This window comes from Podarcis melisellensis (assembly GCF_964234715.1).
Source record: "Podarcis melisellensis genome assembly, chromosome: 13".
Classification (NCBI taxonomy): Eukaryota; Metazoa; Chordata; class Lepidosauria; order Squamata; family Lacertidae; genus Podarcis; species Podarcis melisellensis.
In genome coordinates this window covers 38,005,878-38,024,531 of record NC_138545.1, presented here as the reverse complement: position 1 = coordinate 38,024,531, position 18,654 = coordinate 38,005,878, and the positions used below count along the sequence as shown (strand labels likewise).

Here is an 18,654-nt window from a genome sequence, read left to right as displayed (position 1 = left end):
GCTCTTTAGAAATCATGTTTCCCTGGAGTCTGAACCGGAAAGAATTGAGGCAGCTTCGCGGTCGTTGACTGCAAACAGCTAGCCTTCCCTTCCTGACCGTTCCTCTCAGGTCCCTCTTTCCCACCCCAGCCTCCATGTCCTCAGCATGTCCGCACCAATGGCCAAGTTCTCAAAGCGCATGGCGAGGTCCTTCATGGCTGCCTCTTCCTCGGCCTCCTGCTCCAGGTGCGAAAGCTCTCGGAGAATCCGTGCTGCTGCCAAAGCCCCAGCCACAGCGTCAGGGGCCTAAGGGGGAGAAGAAAGGGTGGCCATCAATGGAGACAGAGGCAAGGAAACAGCCCTCCAAAAAAGCTGCAGGCAGCTGAGAGCCAGGAGGGGAAAATACTCTCATCAGTATCCAGATGTGGCAAAAGCACTGCCTGGTTGCCCTGCATTTCCAGCTGGTTCCTTCTTATTTCAACTCTGGCTCCTTGGTTTCTCCCATTATGAACCCCATACAGGAGCCTATCTATTCGTTTGTTAGCTCTGTCACATTATAATACAATAAAAAAATTATATTTTTTATTTATTTATACCCCACCCATCTGGTTGGGTTTCCCCAGCTACTCTGGGTGGCTCCCAAGAGAATATTAAAGGTAAAGGGACCCCTGACCATTAGGTCCAGTCGTGGCCGACTCTGGGGTTGCGGCGCTCTTCTCGCTTTATTGGCCGAGGGAGCCGGCGTACAGCTTCCGGGTCATGTGGCCAGCATGACTAAGCCGCTTCTGGCAAACCAGAGCAGCGCACGGAAACGCCATTTACCTTCCCGCTGGAGCGGTACCTATTTACCTATTTGCACTTTGATGTGCTTTCGAACTGCTAGGTGGGCAGGAGCTGGGACCAAGCAACGGGGGCTCACCCTGTTGCCGGGATTCGAACCACCGACCTTCTGATCAGCAAGTCCTAGGCTCTGTGGTTTAGACCACAGCTCCACCTGTGTCCCTCAACAGACTATTATAAACACGATAAAACATTAAAAACTTCCCTAAACAGGGCTGCCTTCAGATGTCTTCTAAAAGTCAGATAGTTGTTTATTTCCTTGATATCTGGTGGGAGAGAGTTCCACAGGAAGGGCGCTACCACCGAAAAGGCCCTCTGCCTGGTTCCCTTCACTTCTCGCAGTGAGGGAACCGCCCGAAGGCCCTCGGAGCTGGACCTCAGTGTTAACTATATTAATAATAGTCATCATACACACCATTTCCCAGAAATACATGGCCATCTCTCTGCGGTTCAGCAACACAGCCCATATGAATAGGTCAGTCCAAGGGTTTGGCGAAAGTTTGGAGCGGTACATGGGGTCTCCGTTGAGTAATGATCCTTTGCTCTTGGGAAAGGAGAGAGAGGCACGATTAGCAAGAGACAGAAATTGCTCACACTTAGCTTAGATCTTCGGTTGATATTCAACAGCTGCCCAGAATCTATCACCGCCCAACTTTAGGCTCAGCAGCTTTCCAAAATTTTACTGAGGACACGAAAATCCGAAACAAATTATTTCGGTGACCAGGTGAACATTGCCTTAATGTGTGTATGTTGCTTCTGGTAAATGAGACACTGTAGCCGCTAGAGGGCTGTGAAAATTTGTGCCCCATGCTTTTTAGACTCATCTACCCATGTCTTATCTGAAACCAAAGGGGTGTATCAATTGCCAGATGTGAACTCCCCCCCCCCCCCAGCTCTCCTACCTCGCTACAGAGACTCTCAGGACCAGAAAATGGGGGAAACCACTGCCTGGGGTGAGGGATAGTTAGCAGAGACAAAAAAGACCAGAGTTTCAAGAGGGTGAGGCAGAATTGCAGGCGGCGATGAGGTAAGCAAACAGGAAAAAAGTGTCCCCTTTGCAAGGTGGAAGGTGGGGACAGAGAACGAGGCAGACAGTTTGTTTTCTGCTGCAGAGAGGCTCAGACATTATGCCTGGGGTCTCTTGGAATCTGAGGGCGCAGCAATGGAAGGAACGGAACCCTCTCGGGTAGTGAATGCTGTGGACTCTCTCCATCTCAGCTCAGGTTGTATATATGTGTAAATAAACTACATATCATAAAGATAATAGGGTTGCCACCTGTCCTGTATAAAACAGGATTGTGCTACATTTCAGTGTAAAATGCTACGTCCTGTATGGATACAGTTCTCTCTCTCTCTCTCTACACTACACCAGTGTGGTGTAGTGGTTAAGAGCGGTGGACTTGTAATCTGGTGAACCAGGTTCGCGTCTCCGCTCCTTCACATGCAGCTGCTGGGTGACCTTGGGCTAGTGACACCTCTTGAAGTCTCTCAGCCTCATTCACCTCACAGAGTGTTTGTTTTTGGGGAAGAAGGGAAAGGAGATTGTTAGCCGCTTTGAGACTCCTTAAGGTAGTGATAAAGCGGGATATCAAATCCAAATTCTTCTTCTTCTCTTCTCTCTCTCTCTCTCTCTCTCTCTCTCTCTCTCTCTCTCTCTCGTGTGTGTGTGTGTGTGTGTGTGTGTGTGTGTTTGTGTGTGTGTGTTCCAAGTTAGGGATCCTCTCCAAATACATACGCTTGAAAGGAGTTGTGAAAAATCATGTATTTAAGCTCTAGATAGCCAAGCACAGACATATTTACAAATTTGTGTGTGTGTGTGTGTGACAAATTCAAGAGGGATATTCTGTTAGGCTGCAATAGATTGTAATGGATTGCTTTGAAGTCACTTCAGCACAAGATGGGGAAAACACAAAAACCCCAGCCCTGCCCTGACTTATATTTTGCCAGAACAAAGGTGGCAACCCTATAAATATCCCACAATATCCACTGTGCCTCTTTGTTCCAAAGGGAAAGGCAGACCCTGATAAGCGCACCTGGCAACCTGGAGATTGGGATGGCATGTAACAATATATTAAGGGAAAGCATGCATAAAATGCACACATTAGGAAAAACAGCATCCAAAATATATATATAATTATATCAGTTTGCAAAATGTGCACATTAGAAGGGGCACTTCATTGAAAGATGAGCCTTTGGCCTGGTTCACCTACCCCTGTCCCTCTGGCGGGGTGCAATCCGTCATAAAAGGGAGCACAGACATCCCCCAGCAGGTCATGGAGGATGTGAGCCACCTGGGGCAACTGGTACTCAGGCAGCGACCGATCCAGCAGCAAGTATTCAGCAGGTGAGGCGGGCTCAGGGCCTGCGACTTGGCGCCGCTCCAGCAGTTGATGCAGAAGTGTGCCGCTCGGGGTCCCTGCGTAGAGCTGCTCCAGCTTCCCCCACGTCAGGAACTGCCCAATGTCCAGTCCGTTCTCCACAAAGAGGCGCACTAAGGCGGGACGGTCACCCACCAGAGCGTCGTGCATCGGGTCCATCAGCAGACTAGGCTGCAGAAGAGAGAAGGGATGGCGGTAAAAGGAGACGGGAGGATAAACCCCATGAGAATAACGGATGAGATACTCCTGTTGGTCATGTGCAACCTGCTATTCATACACATACACACTGGCACCTCTGGTTACGAACTTAATTCGTTCTGGAGGTGCGTTCTTAACCTGAAGTACCACTTTAGCTAATGGGGCCTCCCGCTGCCACCGGCATGCGATTTCTGTTCTCATCCTGAGGTAAAGTTCTTAACCCAAGGTACTACTTCTGGGTTAGCGGTGTCTGTAACCTGAAGCATATGTAACCCGAGGTACCAGTGTGTGTGTGTGTACGAGAGAATATCTCCCGCACATTGCCATTTGCCATTGTCCTTTACTTTTTAGAGAGCATAATTCACAATATATAACCAGGTCAAAAATTATGCAACCCGATATCATGATATGGATTTTGGTTTTGGGTGATATAATTGTTATAGGAACTCTAGGGTCTTTCATATAAAAATTAAATGTTCATAAATGTACAAGGCAATCAAATACATAAGTACATAAACCAAATTTCTGAAGTAGCACAGGAGAGCAATCCTGAGGCCATTTTGACTCTCCCAAATTGACCTCAAATGTTTCTCTGCAAGGAGGAAAGAAACGGGAAAACCTTTCCAATTGTCTTTGGACTGTAGGGGCTTACACTAACAATATGTGTAAGAGATTCAGGAACTAAGTATTTACCATCTCAAAGGAATGGCCAGGCTACCCAGAAAAGGCAATCAGATAAGGCATTATCAGGTATCCTGGCAGACAGGGGAGAAGCAACACACTCAAATTTCTGCTGGGGACCACCTCTTTCTGTGATGTATGTGTGATGTTTTTTTTGGGGGGGGTGGTCTTGAGCTACAGGGTGGGCAATTTCAAAAGTCTATATAAGAGCTTGCACACTGATGTTCTGGGTTCCTCTCCTCCCTCCCTGCGTGGGGTGAGCAGGGGACCCTGTTGCAACAGTTTAATAAAGATCAGGCTTATTAGCTGCTTTGCTTCTCAATATTCTCTGGTTGGCCTCTGTTATTTTCTCCTACTGATAGAGAACCAACTTAAGGACTCTATATGGGCTCTTAGACACCCCATAAAGGAAAGGGAGCAATATTTTTCTTATAGCATATTGACATATCACCCAGCCCTGGTCTGCACCCGGCCTCCTTGCTGCTCCCCAAAAGTCCCCTCCTCCATGTCTTCTCTGCCTTTGCTTTCATCCTCTCGCTTCTTTCTCTGCTGACTTACCTCCCAGTCAACATCCCCACGGAACAGCTCGGTGCTAGCAATGTCCACACGGTTCCAGGCCACAGCCAGGTGCAGTTCATCCAGGTAGCAGGTGGCCTCACGCGATTGTTTACAGGCTGAAATGAGGGGAGAAGGAGAGACCTCCTTAGCCTTGGATTCTGTTGTCTCCCTCTGCAGCACCGTAAATGGGGAGAGGGTGGTGGGTGCGAGGAGAAGGGAATCCTTGGGAGGGAGAGGATAAATTCTCAGGAAAGGGAGATGAGATCTTTGCAAGGAGGAGATGTCTATGGGAAAGACTTAGTTTCGAAATGAAACACCAGGGTTACTTGGCTTGGAGTAGCTACAGCAATTGAACCCCAAACTATATAATACAAAATAATAAGACGGGGAGAAAAGAAAAATTAGAAACCTTAAAAGAAAAAAAGGGGGAAAACTGGGATGCATTCTTAAAACTGTTTTAACAGATCTGATCAAAATGTAAATAATAATAATAATAATAATAATAATTTATTTATATCCGGCCATCCCCTGCCGAAGCCGGGCTTAGAGCGGCTAACAACTGTAAAATAATACAACATTCTAAAATCATTTCATTATAAAATCAGTTCAAATCAAATTAATGGCAACCATTGGGCTAGAGTTCTGTGAGGATTGCCAAAGGAGGGGGTCAGGCTGTGCCCTGGCCAAAGGCCTGGTGGAACAGCTCTGTCTTGCAGTCTCTTGTGACAGAGTGTTCCACCAGATCGGGGCCACAGCCAAAAAAGCCCTGGCTCTGGTTGAGGCCAGCCTAACCTCCCTGTGGCCCGGGATCTCCAAGATGTTTTTGTTTGAAGACTGTAGGGTCCTCCATGGGACATACCAGGAAAGGTGGTCCCGTAGGTACGAGGGTCCTAGGCCGTATAGGGCTTTAAAGGTTAAAACCAGCACTTTAAGCCTGATCCTGTACTCCACTGGAGCCAGTGTAGCTGGTATAGCACTGGGTGAATGTGATCCCGCAGCGAGGACCCCGTAAGGAGTCTCGCCGTGGCATTCTGCACCCGCTGGAGTTTCTGGGTCAGTCTCAAGGGCTACGTAGAGTATGGGACATTTTGGATACTTTTGTGATTTACATTGATATAATAATCGATGCTATGCCAATATAATGTTGCTTTGCAATGCATCAACCTATTTTTGTATTCATTTTAATTATTTGATTTCTATATTGAAAGCAACATTTAGGGTTGGCGTGTCATCAATGCTAGTCCAACTCAGGGTAAACCTATTGTAGCTTCTGGACATGGTCAACTTAGGTTCATTAATTTCAGTGGGCTAACTCTAAGTAGAACTTAGATGGCTACAACCCTCAAACAATTAAATGCAAGTTGGGAATGTTCAGCAAATCTCAGTCCTGGCTGACTTCCTTTTGTGGTTCATATCCAGCCCATGTTAACTTTTAAAATAGTGCAAGGGCCAGACAGACACCACATCTGGAGGTTCCTTCTTTATGATGTTGGTGCCACCCCAGAATTTCCCTCAACCATTGAGCGAAGGACTTTCTGGAATGCTAGCTAAATTCCATGACTGGGTTATTTTTCAGAGCTCAGGACTGAAGGTTAGTAGGAACCATTGACTGGAAAGGAATTTGTATAAAACTTCTATAGCCCACTTTTATATTTAAGAAATATCCAACGCGAGAAGAGGTTGATTGGGGTGGTAAACCCCAAAGCCACGGATCAGCCAGAGTTATCTTAATTTTATAATGAAATGATTTTAGAATGTTGTACTATTTTATTGTTGTTAGCTGCCCTGAGCCCGGCTTCGGCTGGGGAGGGCGGGATATAAATAAAATTATTTATTATTCTTATTTTTTATTATTATTATTATTATTATTATTATTATTATTATTATTATCTGCTGTAGGGTATTCACCTTTCACCAGCGCTTGGAGAAGGACAGTCTCAAACTCCTCAAGACCCTCCTGGTCTGAATAGACAGTGACCAGTTCCCTTAGAGCCCCAATTTGCTCCACCTGCGGAGGGGGAAAAAAGAAGAAACATTGTCTTGGAGATCTATGAGAGAAAACAAGATTCCATTCCCCAGAGAGAGATCTTCAAGTGCCCACAACCCTGAGGACTGGTAGTGGGAAGTCTCACAACCTCATAGGAAGGAATGTGAGCTCTGGGAAGCCCATGGAGAAAGAGTAAGTTGTGAAGGGGCGAGGAGTTGCAGTTCTGGATCCTACCTCCTCTGCCAAGTCCTCCAGTTCTTCGGCGGGGAACTTCCCCTGCATCTTTTTCATCGCCAGGGCCTTCATGGGCTCTCCAGGCTGTGTCTCCTGCAGTAACCCAGCTAAGCAGTCAGCTGCTCCTCCGGTTCCTGCCAAGAGCAGGCAAGGAATGGAGGCATGGACCGCATCAGAGACGCGCTGAGGGAAAGAACAAGACAGAAGATGAGCCCCTCAGGAACCTACAAAGCCAGGGGCCATGAATTGTTTTGGGCCAGTGGACACTAGGGATATTTCAGGTTCTCTCTGCTAAATGCAAAAATGCAATAGAACCTCAGCTTTCGAGTGTCTCGGAAGCTGAACGTTTCAGTTTTCGAATTCCAAAAACCCATAAGTAATCGCTTCCATTTTTGAATGCGCCTCGGATGTCGAACGGCTTGTGCGGAGTGTTTTTCTATTTTCACCATTGAAATTGACATTCTCCCTTTGCGCCTCGGTTGTCGAACATTTTGGAAGCCGAACGGTCTTCTGGAACGGATTACGTTCGACTACTGGGTTTCCACTGTAGATCTGGCAAACCTCGAGTCTGTCCACCTCACTTCCTACTGCCCCTTTTACCACGTTCACAGCGACCACTACATTTGCGTCTCTCCTTCCCAACAGCTCGTTCTTTTAGGACTGGGTGTCTCCTGTAAGCCCATACCCTCTAAAAGGTCCAGGCCAATAGCCAGGATGCAGCTTGCGGGCCATGCTCCCGGGCGAGTCACGTGATCCCGTGTGAGACTCCGGTCCTTTCCAAAAGGTCCCCCCCCCCGCAAGGCAATATCACAGCACACAAAATGGCTGCCGTGCTCTCGTGCAAGAAAGCAGGGTGTCCTGTTTTCCCAGGACAGTTGTGGGGTATGCAACCCTCCCCCCATCCCACTTCCCTTCACAAGCTCTCACACCCATTACCTTGAACATAGCCGAGTCCCCGCTAATGAGCAGCAGCAACACAGGAATTTCAATACTCCCAGCACCTGCGGGCAACAGCAGTGAGATAAGGAAATTACACAAGAGAAACCTAATGATATAGGGCAAAACAAGGGACCAATATTTTGGGATAAAGGTAAAGGGACCCCTGAGCATTAGGTCTAGTCATGACCAACTCTGGGGTTGCAGCGCTGATCTCGCTTTATTGGCCGAGGGAGCTGGCGTACAGCTTCCGGGTCATGTGGCCAGCATGACTAAGCCACTTCTGGCGAACCAGAGCAGTGCACGGAAACACCATTTACCTTCCCGCTGGAGCGGTACCTATTTATCTACTTGCACTTTGACGTGCTTTCGAACTGCTAGGTTGACAGGAGCAGGGACCGAGCAACGGGAGCTCACCCTGTCATGGGGATTCGAACTGCCGACCTTCTGATCAGCAAGCCCTAGGCTTTGTGGTTTAACCCACAGCGCCAACCGCATCCCATATATTTTGGGATACCAGGACGGAAATCTATCACAGGGGAGGCTGGCCAGGGGTCTGGAAGTGTAGCAGCCACAGAATTCCGGGTACAGTCATACCTCGGGTTACAGACTCTTCAGGTTGTCTTTTTTCGGGTTACGGACCCGCCGAAACCCGGAAGTACCGGAACGGCAGTCGTGCATGCACAGAAGCACTAAATCACAACCCGTGCATGCGCAGATGCGCAGATGCGGATTGCGAACGCTGCGGGTTGCGAATGTGCACCCCGCACAGACCATGTTCACGACCCGAGTGTCCACTGTAAATGCGTACAGTGGTACCTCGGTTTTCGAGCGTCTCAGAAGCCAAACGTTTCGGTTTTCGAACACCGAAAACCCAGAAGTGAATGCTTCCGTTTTCATACGCGACTCAGAAGTTGAACGGCTTCTGAGGCGCGTTTCTCAATTTTCTCCATTCCCTTTGCCGGCAGCCCATTGCGCCTCAGTTGTTGAACGTTTTGGAAGTCGAACAGTCTTCTGGAATGGATTATGTTCGACAACCGAGGTACCACTGTATTAGTTAATGAGGCAGCAAACTCTGGCCTCACTAAGGTGGCAATACTGTGCCTGAACGCTGCTATTTCAAACAACAGATGGGGGGGGGAGCACAAACTGAATATTCCTCCAATACAAAAAACAACATCCTCCGTGTAGAAACTTTGACGTTAGAGAGTAAGGTCCTCCTAATCTTCAGCCTGACGAAGTAGTTTGCTCGAGAAAACATTCCGTCATTTATGGGCTGAAGGGATACAGAACAGGTTTGCCAAGTTGGAGAAAAATCAGGCCTCACCCCCAGGGATGTGGGAGACAGGCCCTTTTCCTAAGGGGGCAGTGTACCAAAGCCTCCCACCACCAGGTCTGGCACCGCTTGGCTCATTTAAGCGATACGAGGGCTTTCCCTCTGCAAAGGTTTGTGTCTCTGAGGAAGCTCACTGCTGTTGTCGCTAGGCTAACATAAAACAGAAGCAGCAGTAATAAGCTGTGCAGCTGAGGACACCTGGGGCAGGAACCTGAATAAACTATCTGACGTTTAGAAGACATCTGAAGGCAGCCCTGTTTAGGGAAGTTTTTAATGACTGGTGTTTTAATGTATTTTTAATCTTCTGTTGGAAGCCGCCCAGAGTGGCTGGGGAAACCCAGCCAGATGGGTGGCGTATAAATAATAAATTATTATTATTATTATTATTAAACAGAATTTCAATTGGTCTACTCTGAGTAGGAGCAGCATCACACACATCCCAATGTATTGTATTTGTATTTAAATTTGTCTTGCTTTTAGTTTTTTAATTTTTTTACTTTATTTCCATGTTTATTACACACCAAAAAAAAAAGTGAACAATACTGAAAAGGGGGTACAACTTAAGAGGGGAGGGAAAAGGAAAGAAAATGAAATTTACACAATCTGTTATTAAGATAAAATTTTTGACAACAATTTATGATTACAATTTCATGCTACAATAAAAGTAAAAAAAAATCTCATTATCTTTTATACCCTGCTTGCCATTTATTCCTTAATTCTTTTTACATAAATTTACTGCCATATCGAAATACCATTTTTTATGTTAATATTTTCACAATTTATAAATGTTCATATTCATATAAGCAATGAATAAAAACTGCTGGGATCGCTCAAAAGATTTTAACACGGTACAATTTTGTTTAAGATATGATCTGAAGGCCTCCCATTTTGATACATATTCAATTCTCAGTTTATTTTTTCAGATAGACTATCTATGAATTTAAATCTAAATTACAGAAATCACCTCTAAATCTGCAACTGTACAAATACAGCATCATAGGCAAACGTTAACTTCCTTTTCTTGAAAGAAATAAACTTGGCCTCTCCTCCTCATGCAATTCCTCTTTTGAGGCTGAGGAATTTGCCACCCGCCCCAAGGTAAGCCAAGGAAATACAATCCTTGCGTCTGGGGAAAGTCCCTTACCGCCAGCTCCCACTTTCTGCTGGGCAATGTAGCGTTCCAGGCGGGCACGGAAGGAGGCCTCGCCACCCACCCTGCCCTGCGTCCCGTTGTCCACCAAGAAGAAGGCAGAGTGGTTGGCATCCAGAGGGCAGTAAGGGGCAGAAGGGACCGTCCTGGGATAAAGTGCTGGGAACAAACCCTGCAGAAGGAGGGAAAAACAGGGAGCAAATGAAGGAAGGTGCCAGGGAAATTGAAAGTGACCCAGAAACTACAACTAATCCAGAATCCGGCAGCTAGACTGGCGACTGGGAGTGGCCGCCAAGACCACATAACACCGGTCCTGAAAGACCTACATTGGCTCCCAGTACGTTTCCGGGAACAATTCCAAGTCTTGGTGCTGACCTTTAAAGCCTGAAACCAGCCATAGGCAAACACGGCTCTCCAGATATTTTGAGACTACAACTCCCACCATCCCTGACCACTGGTCCTGTTAGCTAGGGATGATGGGAGTTGTAGTCCCAAAACATCTGAAGGGCCAAGTTTTCCTATGTCTGCCCTAAATGGCCTCAGCACAGTATACCTGAAGGAGCGTCTCCACCCCCAACGTTCAGCCAGGACACTGAGGTCCAGCGCCAAGGGCCTTCTGGTGGTTCCCTCACTGTGAGAACTGGGGTTACAGGGAACCAGGCAGAGGGCCTTCTTGGTGGTGGCACCCGCCTGTGGAATGCCCTCCCACCAGATGTCAAGGAGACAAACAACTATTTGACTTTTAGAAGACATTTGAAGGCAGCCCTGTTTTTTTAATATTCTGTTGGGAGCTGCCCAGAGAGGCTGGGAAGACCCAGCCAGATGGGTGGGGTATAAATAATAATTTCTTATTAATATAATAGTTGGATGCAGAGAAGTGGGAGGCACCAGCTGGGGAACCCCCAAGGGAAGAAGTCCCAGAGCCCGGGGGTTGGTGATGGGGTGATGATGTGTGGTCAAAGGAAGAAGAGGGAGAAGACTTGGAGCAGAAGAGCTGTTGGAAGCTGAAGAAGTAACAGGGTTTAGTGAGCAGGGAGAGCCTGTGGCAGAGAGCAGTTCAGAAGCAGAAACAGAAGCAAAGGCTGGCCAAGAGGCAGAGAAGAGGCTGGCTGGTGAAGAAGCCAGGGAGTCCCAGCCCAGCTCCCCTCCTTGCTGGCATCCCAGAACCCAAAGAGGTGTGAAGAGGACACAGCAAAGACAGACAAGGCATGGTAGTCTTAGATTGCTCCGAAGCAACCCAGGGAGGGAGGAGACTTGGGCACCTGTGGGAAGTGGTGACCTTCACTCCTGACTACCGCATTTTTCGCTCTTTAAGACGCACCTTTCCCCTCCTAAAAAGTAAGGGGGGAAGTGTGTGCGTCTTATGGAGTGAATGCAGGGTGTGCAGCTTTCGCTGAAGCCAGGAGAGCAAGAGGGATCAGTGCGCACCGATTCCTCTTGCTCTCCTGGCTTCAGGGATAGCCGCGCGAAGCCTCTTCTGGGCAATGGGAGGAACACTCCCCCTGAAGAGGCTTGGCACAGCTATCCCAGAAGCCAGAACAGCAAGAGGGATCACTGTTTTCGCTGCACAGCAATCCCTCTTGCTGTTCTAACTTCGCTTCGCTGGAGAGGCGCTGCGCAGAGAGGGAGAGAATATTTTTTCTTGTTCTCCTCCTCTAAAACTAGGTGCATCTTATGGTCAGGTGCGTCTTATAGAGCGAAAAATACAGTACTGGCTTCATTTGAGCAAGATTGACCGGGAAGAGTTGCTGTGCTCACAAGACCTATCCTCCTGAGCTGATTTCATTTCTTTGAATAAAGAGAGTTCACTGACACCATGTGAGTTATTGTTGACCTGCTCTTGACCCACCCCACCCCGCCCTGACAGAAGGACCGAAATAACCTGCTGTGTCTTCCACGCCCATCCCATCACCTCTGTACCATTTGCGGCCTTCTCTGTCATTCCCCCCTGCAATACCTTGGGGTTCACAAGACATTGGCGCTGCTCGACGATGCCCCACGGAGCAATGCCCATCGCCACCACATGGGTGCTGGGGTTAGAACTAGCGGTCGTGTGGTCCCTCACAGCTTCCCCAACATGGCGTCCGACGCCAGCCTGCAATCCACCAGTCATAATCCAGGCACCTGTGTAGGAGCGGCAAAGTGTGTGTGCATTATAAAAGTGGCGTATGTTACGGAAAAATAAAAATAAAGTATGGTCTTGGAAATAAAACATTATTATTATCATCATCATCAATTATTTTTCATTTTGCCATTTTACAAATAATTCTACACAAAATTACATATCAAAAATTGCATATCTGTCCCTATAATTTGGGAATTCTAGGGACAGAACTACCTAAAATGTATAGGAACTTATTCATGTATGCTACTACAGTGCCAAGAATGTTACTTTCCCCAAAATGGAAAGAAGCAGAAGTCACAGGAAAGGAAGAATGGATACAAAAACTTATGGAATATGCAGAAATGGAGAAAGTTACCAGAAGAATAAGAAATCAAGATAACAATTATTATTTTTTACAAAAGAATGGAAATGGTATATTGAGTATTTACAGATAAATTATAAACAGATAAAAACATTGGCAGGATTATTGTAATACCCTGCAGTTTTATAAGAGTATATATTTAGAGATGATGAATAAATTAGTAAATTGGGTTAATTTGGAATATATTAAAGACAAATTTAAGGAACCGCAGAAAGAGGGGGAAGGAAATCAAGTTCTGAAATGTCAAAATGATTGTAAAATTCGTGAAATGCACAAACTTGAAAAGAACAAACAAACAAACAAACGATAAAAAAATCCAATAAAAATAAACAAATCCTTAAATTGGCTCCCCTTCCCCCTTCTTTGCTTACTTACGTTTTATCGTTTATTACTGCATATCCAGATGAATTTAATTATTGATATTCCCCTTAAATTAATTCTTACGGCATGCTTTTATATTAATCCTGCTAATGTCAGCGGCTCCCGGCTGGTTGCCCAGGAAAGTATAAAGACAAGGAAAAGTTTATTACAGTCCTTTTTTTATTTCAATCTTTACGGAGAGAGATTATAAAGCAGAGCCTCTTGGACAGGCATAGGCAAACTCTGGCCCACTTGATGTTTGGGACTACAATTCCCATCATCCCTAGCTAACAGGACCAGTGGTCAGGGATGCTGGGAATTGTAGTCCCAAAAACATCTGGAGGGCCGGAGCTTGCCTATGCCTGCTCTTGGATAATGGCGTTGTCCTGAGTGAATCTCTCGCCCCCCCCCCCCGTCTCTCTCACTTACTAATCCATCACCTTCTATGGGTGCTGCAACATGCCCTCTGTCTTTGAGCTCGCCTGGTTCTGGGAGATGGAGGGCCTGGAATGCTTTCTAATGACAACATGTCAGCCAGGTGTTGTTTCGGCTCTCCCATGATTTCCCCACCTTTCCCCCTCATCTGCCTCTGAGCTGCGACCTCCTGCAAACCCCTGCTGTAAATCTACACAATGTCTTCCTCTTCCTCCTCCCTGGGTCAGGATGAGGAGGGGGTCTCCACCCTTCCTCCTCCTCTGCCCAGTCCCTGACAGCTAACAATTTACAATAGTTTACAATAGTTCCTCAAACAGCCCACAAAATTCCCCCCATTGTTCAGCCCGGACACTGAGGTCCAGCTCCGAGGGCCTTGTGGCTGTTCCCTCACTGTGAGAAGCGAGGTTACAGGGAACCAGGCAGAGGGCCTTCTCGGTAGTGGCGCCCACCCTATGGAATGTCCTCCCATCAGATGTCAAAGAAATAAGCAACTATCTGACTTTTAGAAGACATCTGAAGGCAGCCCTGTTTAGGGAAGCTTTTAATGTTTGATGTTTCATTGTGTTTTTAATATTCTGTTGGGAGCCACCCAGAGTGGCTGGGGAAGCCAATCCAGATGAGCGGGGTATAAATAAAATTATTATTATTATTATTATTATTATTATTATTATTATTATTATCTCTTCTTGGTTTCTTATTCTTCTGGCAAGTGTCGCCGTTTCTGCATACTCCATCAGTTTTGTCTGCCATCCTTCCTTGGTTGCAGCTACATTTGCTTTCCATCTCTGTGCATATTATTATTATTAAAATATATTTTTCAATATTCATTACACATTTCATCAATATTTATTTAAATATTGAAAGGTGGAGTGCTTGTCTGGGACCGTTGAAAGCAGCTGTTACGCTGCCTGCCCCTAGGCCACCCCCTTGCTAACAGGTGTAACCTGTTGTTATATTTGACAAATGACCACAAAAGACAGAGGATGCCAATCATTCACTTGAGACACACCTATTGGACAAGGATCAACCCCGTGACCCATACATAAACTGACTATCTCACAAATTAGACGCACAAAAGCCAGGCTGGGAATGTACCGCTGTGTACCCAGGCCCTCTCTCCCTCTCTCTCAATAACCCACGCCCATGCAAAGGGCTCACAACTGCTGCCATAAACACACCCCAAACAGCACTCCTTCTCAAACATAAACACTGGCAGGAATAAGAGTAAGAAAAGCACACAAAACACCCTTCTGGAAGCAGCAGCTGTCGCTTCCTTCTCCTTCAGTCATGCACGCAAGCTTTCTTTGCAATAATCAGGCCTTCCACAATGCAGGCAGGTCTCTCCTCCTTGTGTAATGTACAAAAGCAACCTCCTGTTTGAGCGCACTTCTGCAGACACAGAAGCACATACCGCCTCCAAAGTACACCCCAAGTACAGTGGGACCTTGGTTCTCAAACACCTTGGTACTCAAACAACTTGGAACCCAAACACTGCAAACCCGGAAGTAAGTGTTCCAGTTTGCGAACTTTTATCGGAAGCTGAACCATAGCTGTCAACTTTCAGATTTGAGAGTAAGGGATCAGCAGCCTTGAAACTCAGGCATCAGCAGCCTCACCTGTCCCGGGAGAGTCTACGGGATATCAAACAATCCGGGATAGCAGCGGGAAGCAGCGGAAAACAGTGCTGGAATAAGGGAATTTCCCGCAAAAAAAGGTAAGGTTGACAGCTATGAGCTGAACGTGCTCCATTTTGAGTGCCACACTTCCGGTTTGAGTGCCACAGTTCTGTTTTTAGCCATTATGCTGAGGTGTGTCTGTTTTTACTACAGTGGTTCCTCAGGTTACAAACGCTTTGGGTTACAAACACTTCGGGTTACAAACTCTGCTAACTCAGAAGTAGTACCTCGGGTTAAGAACTTTGCCCCAGGATGAGAACAGAAATTGTGCGCTGGCAGCGCAGCGGCAGCGGGAGGCCCCATTAGCGAAAGTGTGCCTCAGGTTAAGAACAGTTTCGGGTTAAGAACGGACCTCCAGAACGAATTAAGTTCATAACCTGAGGCACCACTGTATTTATTTTACATTTTTGTTTTTGCGGCTCTTTTTTGTGGGTTACTGTGTGGAACCCAGTTCAGCTAATGACTGATTGATTGTGTGACTGCAGTACATTGTTTATTGCTTTCATTTTATGGATCAATGGTCTTGTTAGATAGTAAAATTCATGTTAAATTGCTGTTTTAGGGGTTGTTTTTTAAAGTCTGGAACGGATTAATCCATTTTTTTGCATTACTTTCTATGAGAAAGCACACCTTGGTTTTGGAACGCTTTGGTTTTGGAACGGTCTTCCGGAATGGATTAAGTTTGAGAACCAAGGTACCACTGTACCAAACAGAACTATGAAAAAGATTTTATATCCAGTGGCACACAAAAGATTCGATCACACGCTCCAACGTTTTGCACGAAAAGAGGGACGGTCTCTTGCTTTACAGTAGAATGTCCCTATTGTATTAATTCTTTTACAAAAATAATCCAAACTGCAGCTGGCAGGCAAAGAGTCTGCCTTTCCCTGTTCCTGCCTTTGGCTTCTCCTTATTGTTTATACTCCAACCAGAGGACGTTAAAAGTCGTTGTAAACTAATAAAGAAATCCAGAGCAAAAGGAATGCACTAAAGCCAAGTAGATGTGCGCAGGGTGGGAATAATTAATCACACAGGAGGAAAGAACAGCTTATTTTCTCGTTTTGAAGGGCAGCCTCATTAGAATTATTGCAGAATTACATGGAATCATTGCAGAATTATCTAGCAACGGCTTTCATTTTAACAGGTTTCAATTAAATACTTCAAGTTTTTATAATTGGTTGTTAGCCGCCCTGAGCCCGGTCTTGGCTGGGGAGGGTGGGGTATAAATAAAATTTATTTATTTATTTTTTATTATTAGTAGTAGTAATAGCACCAAGACAGGTGGCAATGTAGCCTTAGTGCCTTGGTCAGTCACGTATTTTTCCTAGAAGTCTTCCCTCAACCTCCCATCCCAGCCTGCTGTCAAATTGATTTTTATTGCCAGATAAACTTTTATTTCCGTGTATTGGTCCAGGTTTTTTCAAGCATCAACTGTCGTTCTCCCCTTCGGAGGCTTATGTATGCATTTACTGCCACCTCTGCTGTTTTACATGTTTATTGCTGTAATAGTTGTTTCATTGTTTTAATTGTTTTGCTGATGTACAGCTCAGTGAGGTTGTTGTTGTTCTTGTTTACAGAATGGGTGAGGGAATCAGAGGACAGGATTTGTCCCACAGCCTATCAGTTGTTCTTTTTAAAATTATTTTGGTTTTTTTGTTTTACAGCTACACAGTGTAATAGCCACAGAATGAAGTTTACATGTATAATTCTTACAATTTCCCCTAGGTCAAATTTGAGCAATAACCCCCACCAAACCCTACTTGAGCGCCTTGCCTTTTGCTACGTATTGTTGCGTGCACAGGAGGGGAAAGCTGTGCGGGAAACTGGTGCTGCATCTTTCAAGCTATCTTTTAAAAATATGTCTATAGCTACGTCTACACAGTGCTTCCAGGACATCCCTGTGGTGTTTTCCAAGCACAAATGGGCCTTGAGGGAAGGGGGCAGGAGCTAGCGGCATGCGGCTAGGAAGGCTCTGCTTTGTGATTGGTTCCCGTAGCAGCAAGGAAGCCCGGGCTGCGCTCCCCCCCCCCAGCCTTTGCTGTTGCTGCTGGAGGAGGCAATGGAAATGGCATAGACGAGCGCGCCGGGTCCTAAGAAGCCTGCTCCTGCGGCTAAAAGCAGTTTTGCTTCTTTGCAGAAAGCATGTCGACAAAAATGTTTAGGGGTATGCGTGCCGCTATGTCAGATTCACAAAATGTTTAGGGGTACACGTACCCTTGCAATCTCCCACTGGATTGTTATAATAAAAGAAAGAAATCCCTATGGAAAAGCGTGTTTTAAAATTTTCTGCCCTCTGGTGCCATCTGGTGTTGCATGTTTATAGCGCATCCAAATAGCTGTTTCTTTATTAACGTCAACAATTCCCTTAAATTTTTTTTTAGTTTTATATACAGTACAGAGCAGGGGTCAGCAAACTTTTTCAGCAGGGGGCTGGTCCACTGTCCCTCAGACCTGGGGGGGGGGGACTATATTTTTTTGGGGGGGGAATGAACAAATTCCTATGCCCCACAAATAACCCATTTTAAATAAAAGCACACATTCTGCTCATGTAAAAACACCAGGCAGCCCCCACAAAGAACCCAGAGATGCATTTAAAATAAAAGGACACATTCTATTCATGTAAACACACACTGATTCCTGGTCCATCCGCTGGCCGGGTTTAGAAGGGGATTGGGCCAGATCCGGGCCTTAGTTTGCCTTCTCATGGTACAGAGTATCAGCAGGACCAGGAATCACACTGGCCCCAGTGCAGTGTTTTGATCACAAGAGTCTGAAACGCCAGCGATGAAAGCGCAAAGGTGTGGAATGAAAACAGGCCACAGGGTGGTCCTTACCTGTACTCTGGGCGGCTTTGACGAGCCCTTTTCTCAGCACATCCTTAAGCCAGGCCCTCACCCGTACCTCGCCTTCGCCCCCTACCACTGACACCACCAGGTTGGGGCGCGGGATTTTCCAGTGGTGCATTACCAGGCCGTAAGCAGCAGCGGGGTCAGAAGTGTCTGACAGGCGAATGAACTGCAGTGGGAAGAGGAGTGAGAATGTCAGCCTCAAGATCTCCACCCCCATCATTCTGCCCAGACACTGAGGTTCAGCTCCAAGGGCCTTCTGGCGGTTCCCTCGCTGCGAGAAGCCAAGTTACAGGGAACCAGGCAGAGGGCCTTCTCGGTAGTGGCACCCGCCCTGTGGAAGACCCTCCCACCAGAGAGAAACAACTACTTTTAGAAGACATCTGAAGGCAACCCTGTTTAGGGAAGCTTTTAATGTTTAACTTTAATAGACTATTGTTGGAAGCCGCCCAGAGTGGCTGGGGAAACCCAGCCAGATGTGCGGGGTATAAATAAATTGTTGTTGTTGTTGTTGTTGTCTTCGCCCATAACTCTGCCACTTCCACAATCTATCCCCTTCCAGGAAAAACCTTAC

At 46.4% G+C, this 18,654-nt stretch overlaps 1 protein-coding gene across 1 annotated transcript in view; it reads right to left on the bottom strand.

Moving 5' to 3' along the window:
* The window catches only part of TRPM4 (transient receptor potential cation channel subfamily M member 4), a 42,595-nt gene that overhangs the window by 17,822 nt on the left and 6,119 nt on the right, over nt 1–18,654 (bottom strand). The window contains exons 4-13 of the mRNA XM_081883833.1: nt 18,069–18,249; nt 12,235–12,401; nt 10,272–10,449; nt 7,792–7,856; nt 6,856–7,038; nt 6,543–6,642; nt 4,635–4,750; nt 3,030–3,368; nt 1,235–1,363; nt 156–285 (exon numbers count right to left, since the gene is read on the bottom strand). Of these exons, the coding sequence (XP_081739959.1) occupies nt 156–285; nt 1,235–1,363; nt 3,030–3,368; nt 4,635–4,750; nt 6,543–6,642; nt 6,856–7,038; nt 7,792–7,856; nt 10,272–10,449; nt 12,235–12,401; nt 18,069–18,249 (1,588 nt within the window). The remainder of the gene's footprint in view (nt 1–155; nt 286–1,234; nt 1,364–3,029; nt 3,369–4,634; nt 4,751–6,542; nt 6,643–6,855; nt 7,039–7,791; nt 7,857–10,271; nt 10,450–12,234; nt 12,402–18,068; nt 18,250–18,654) is intronic.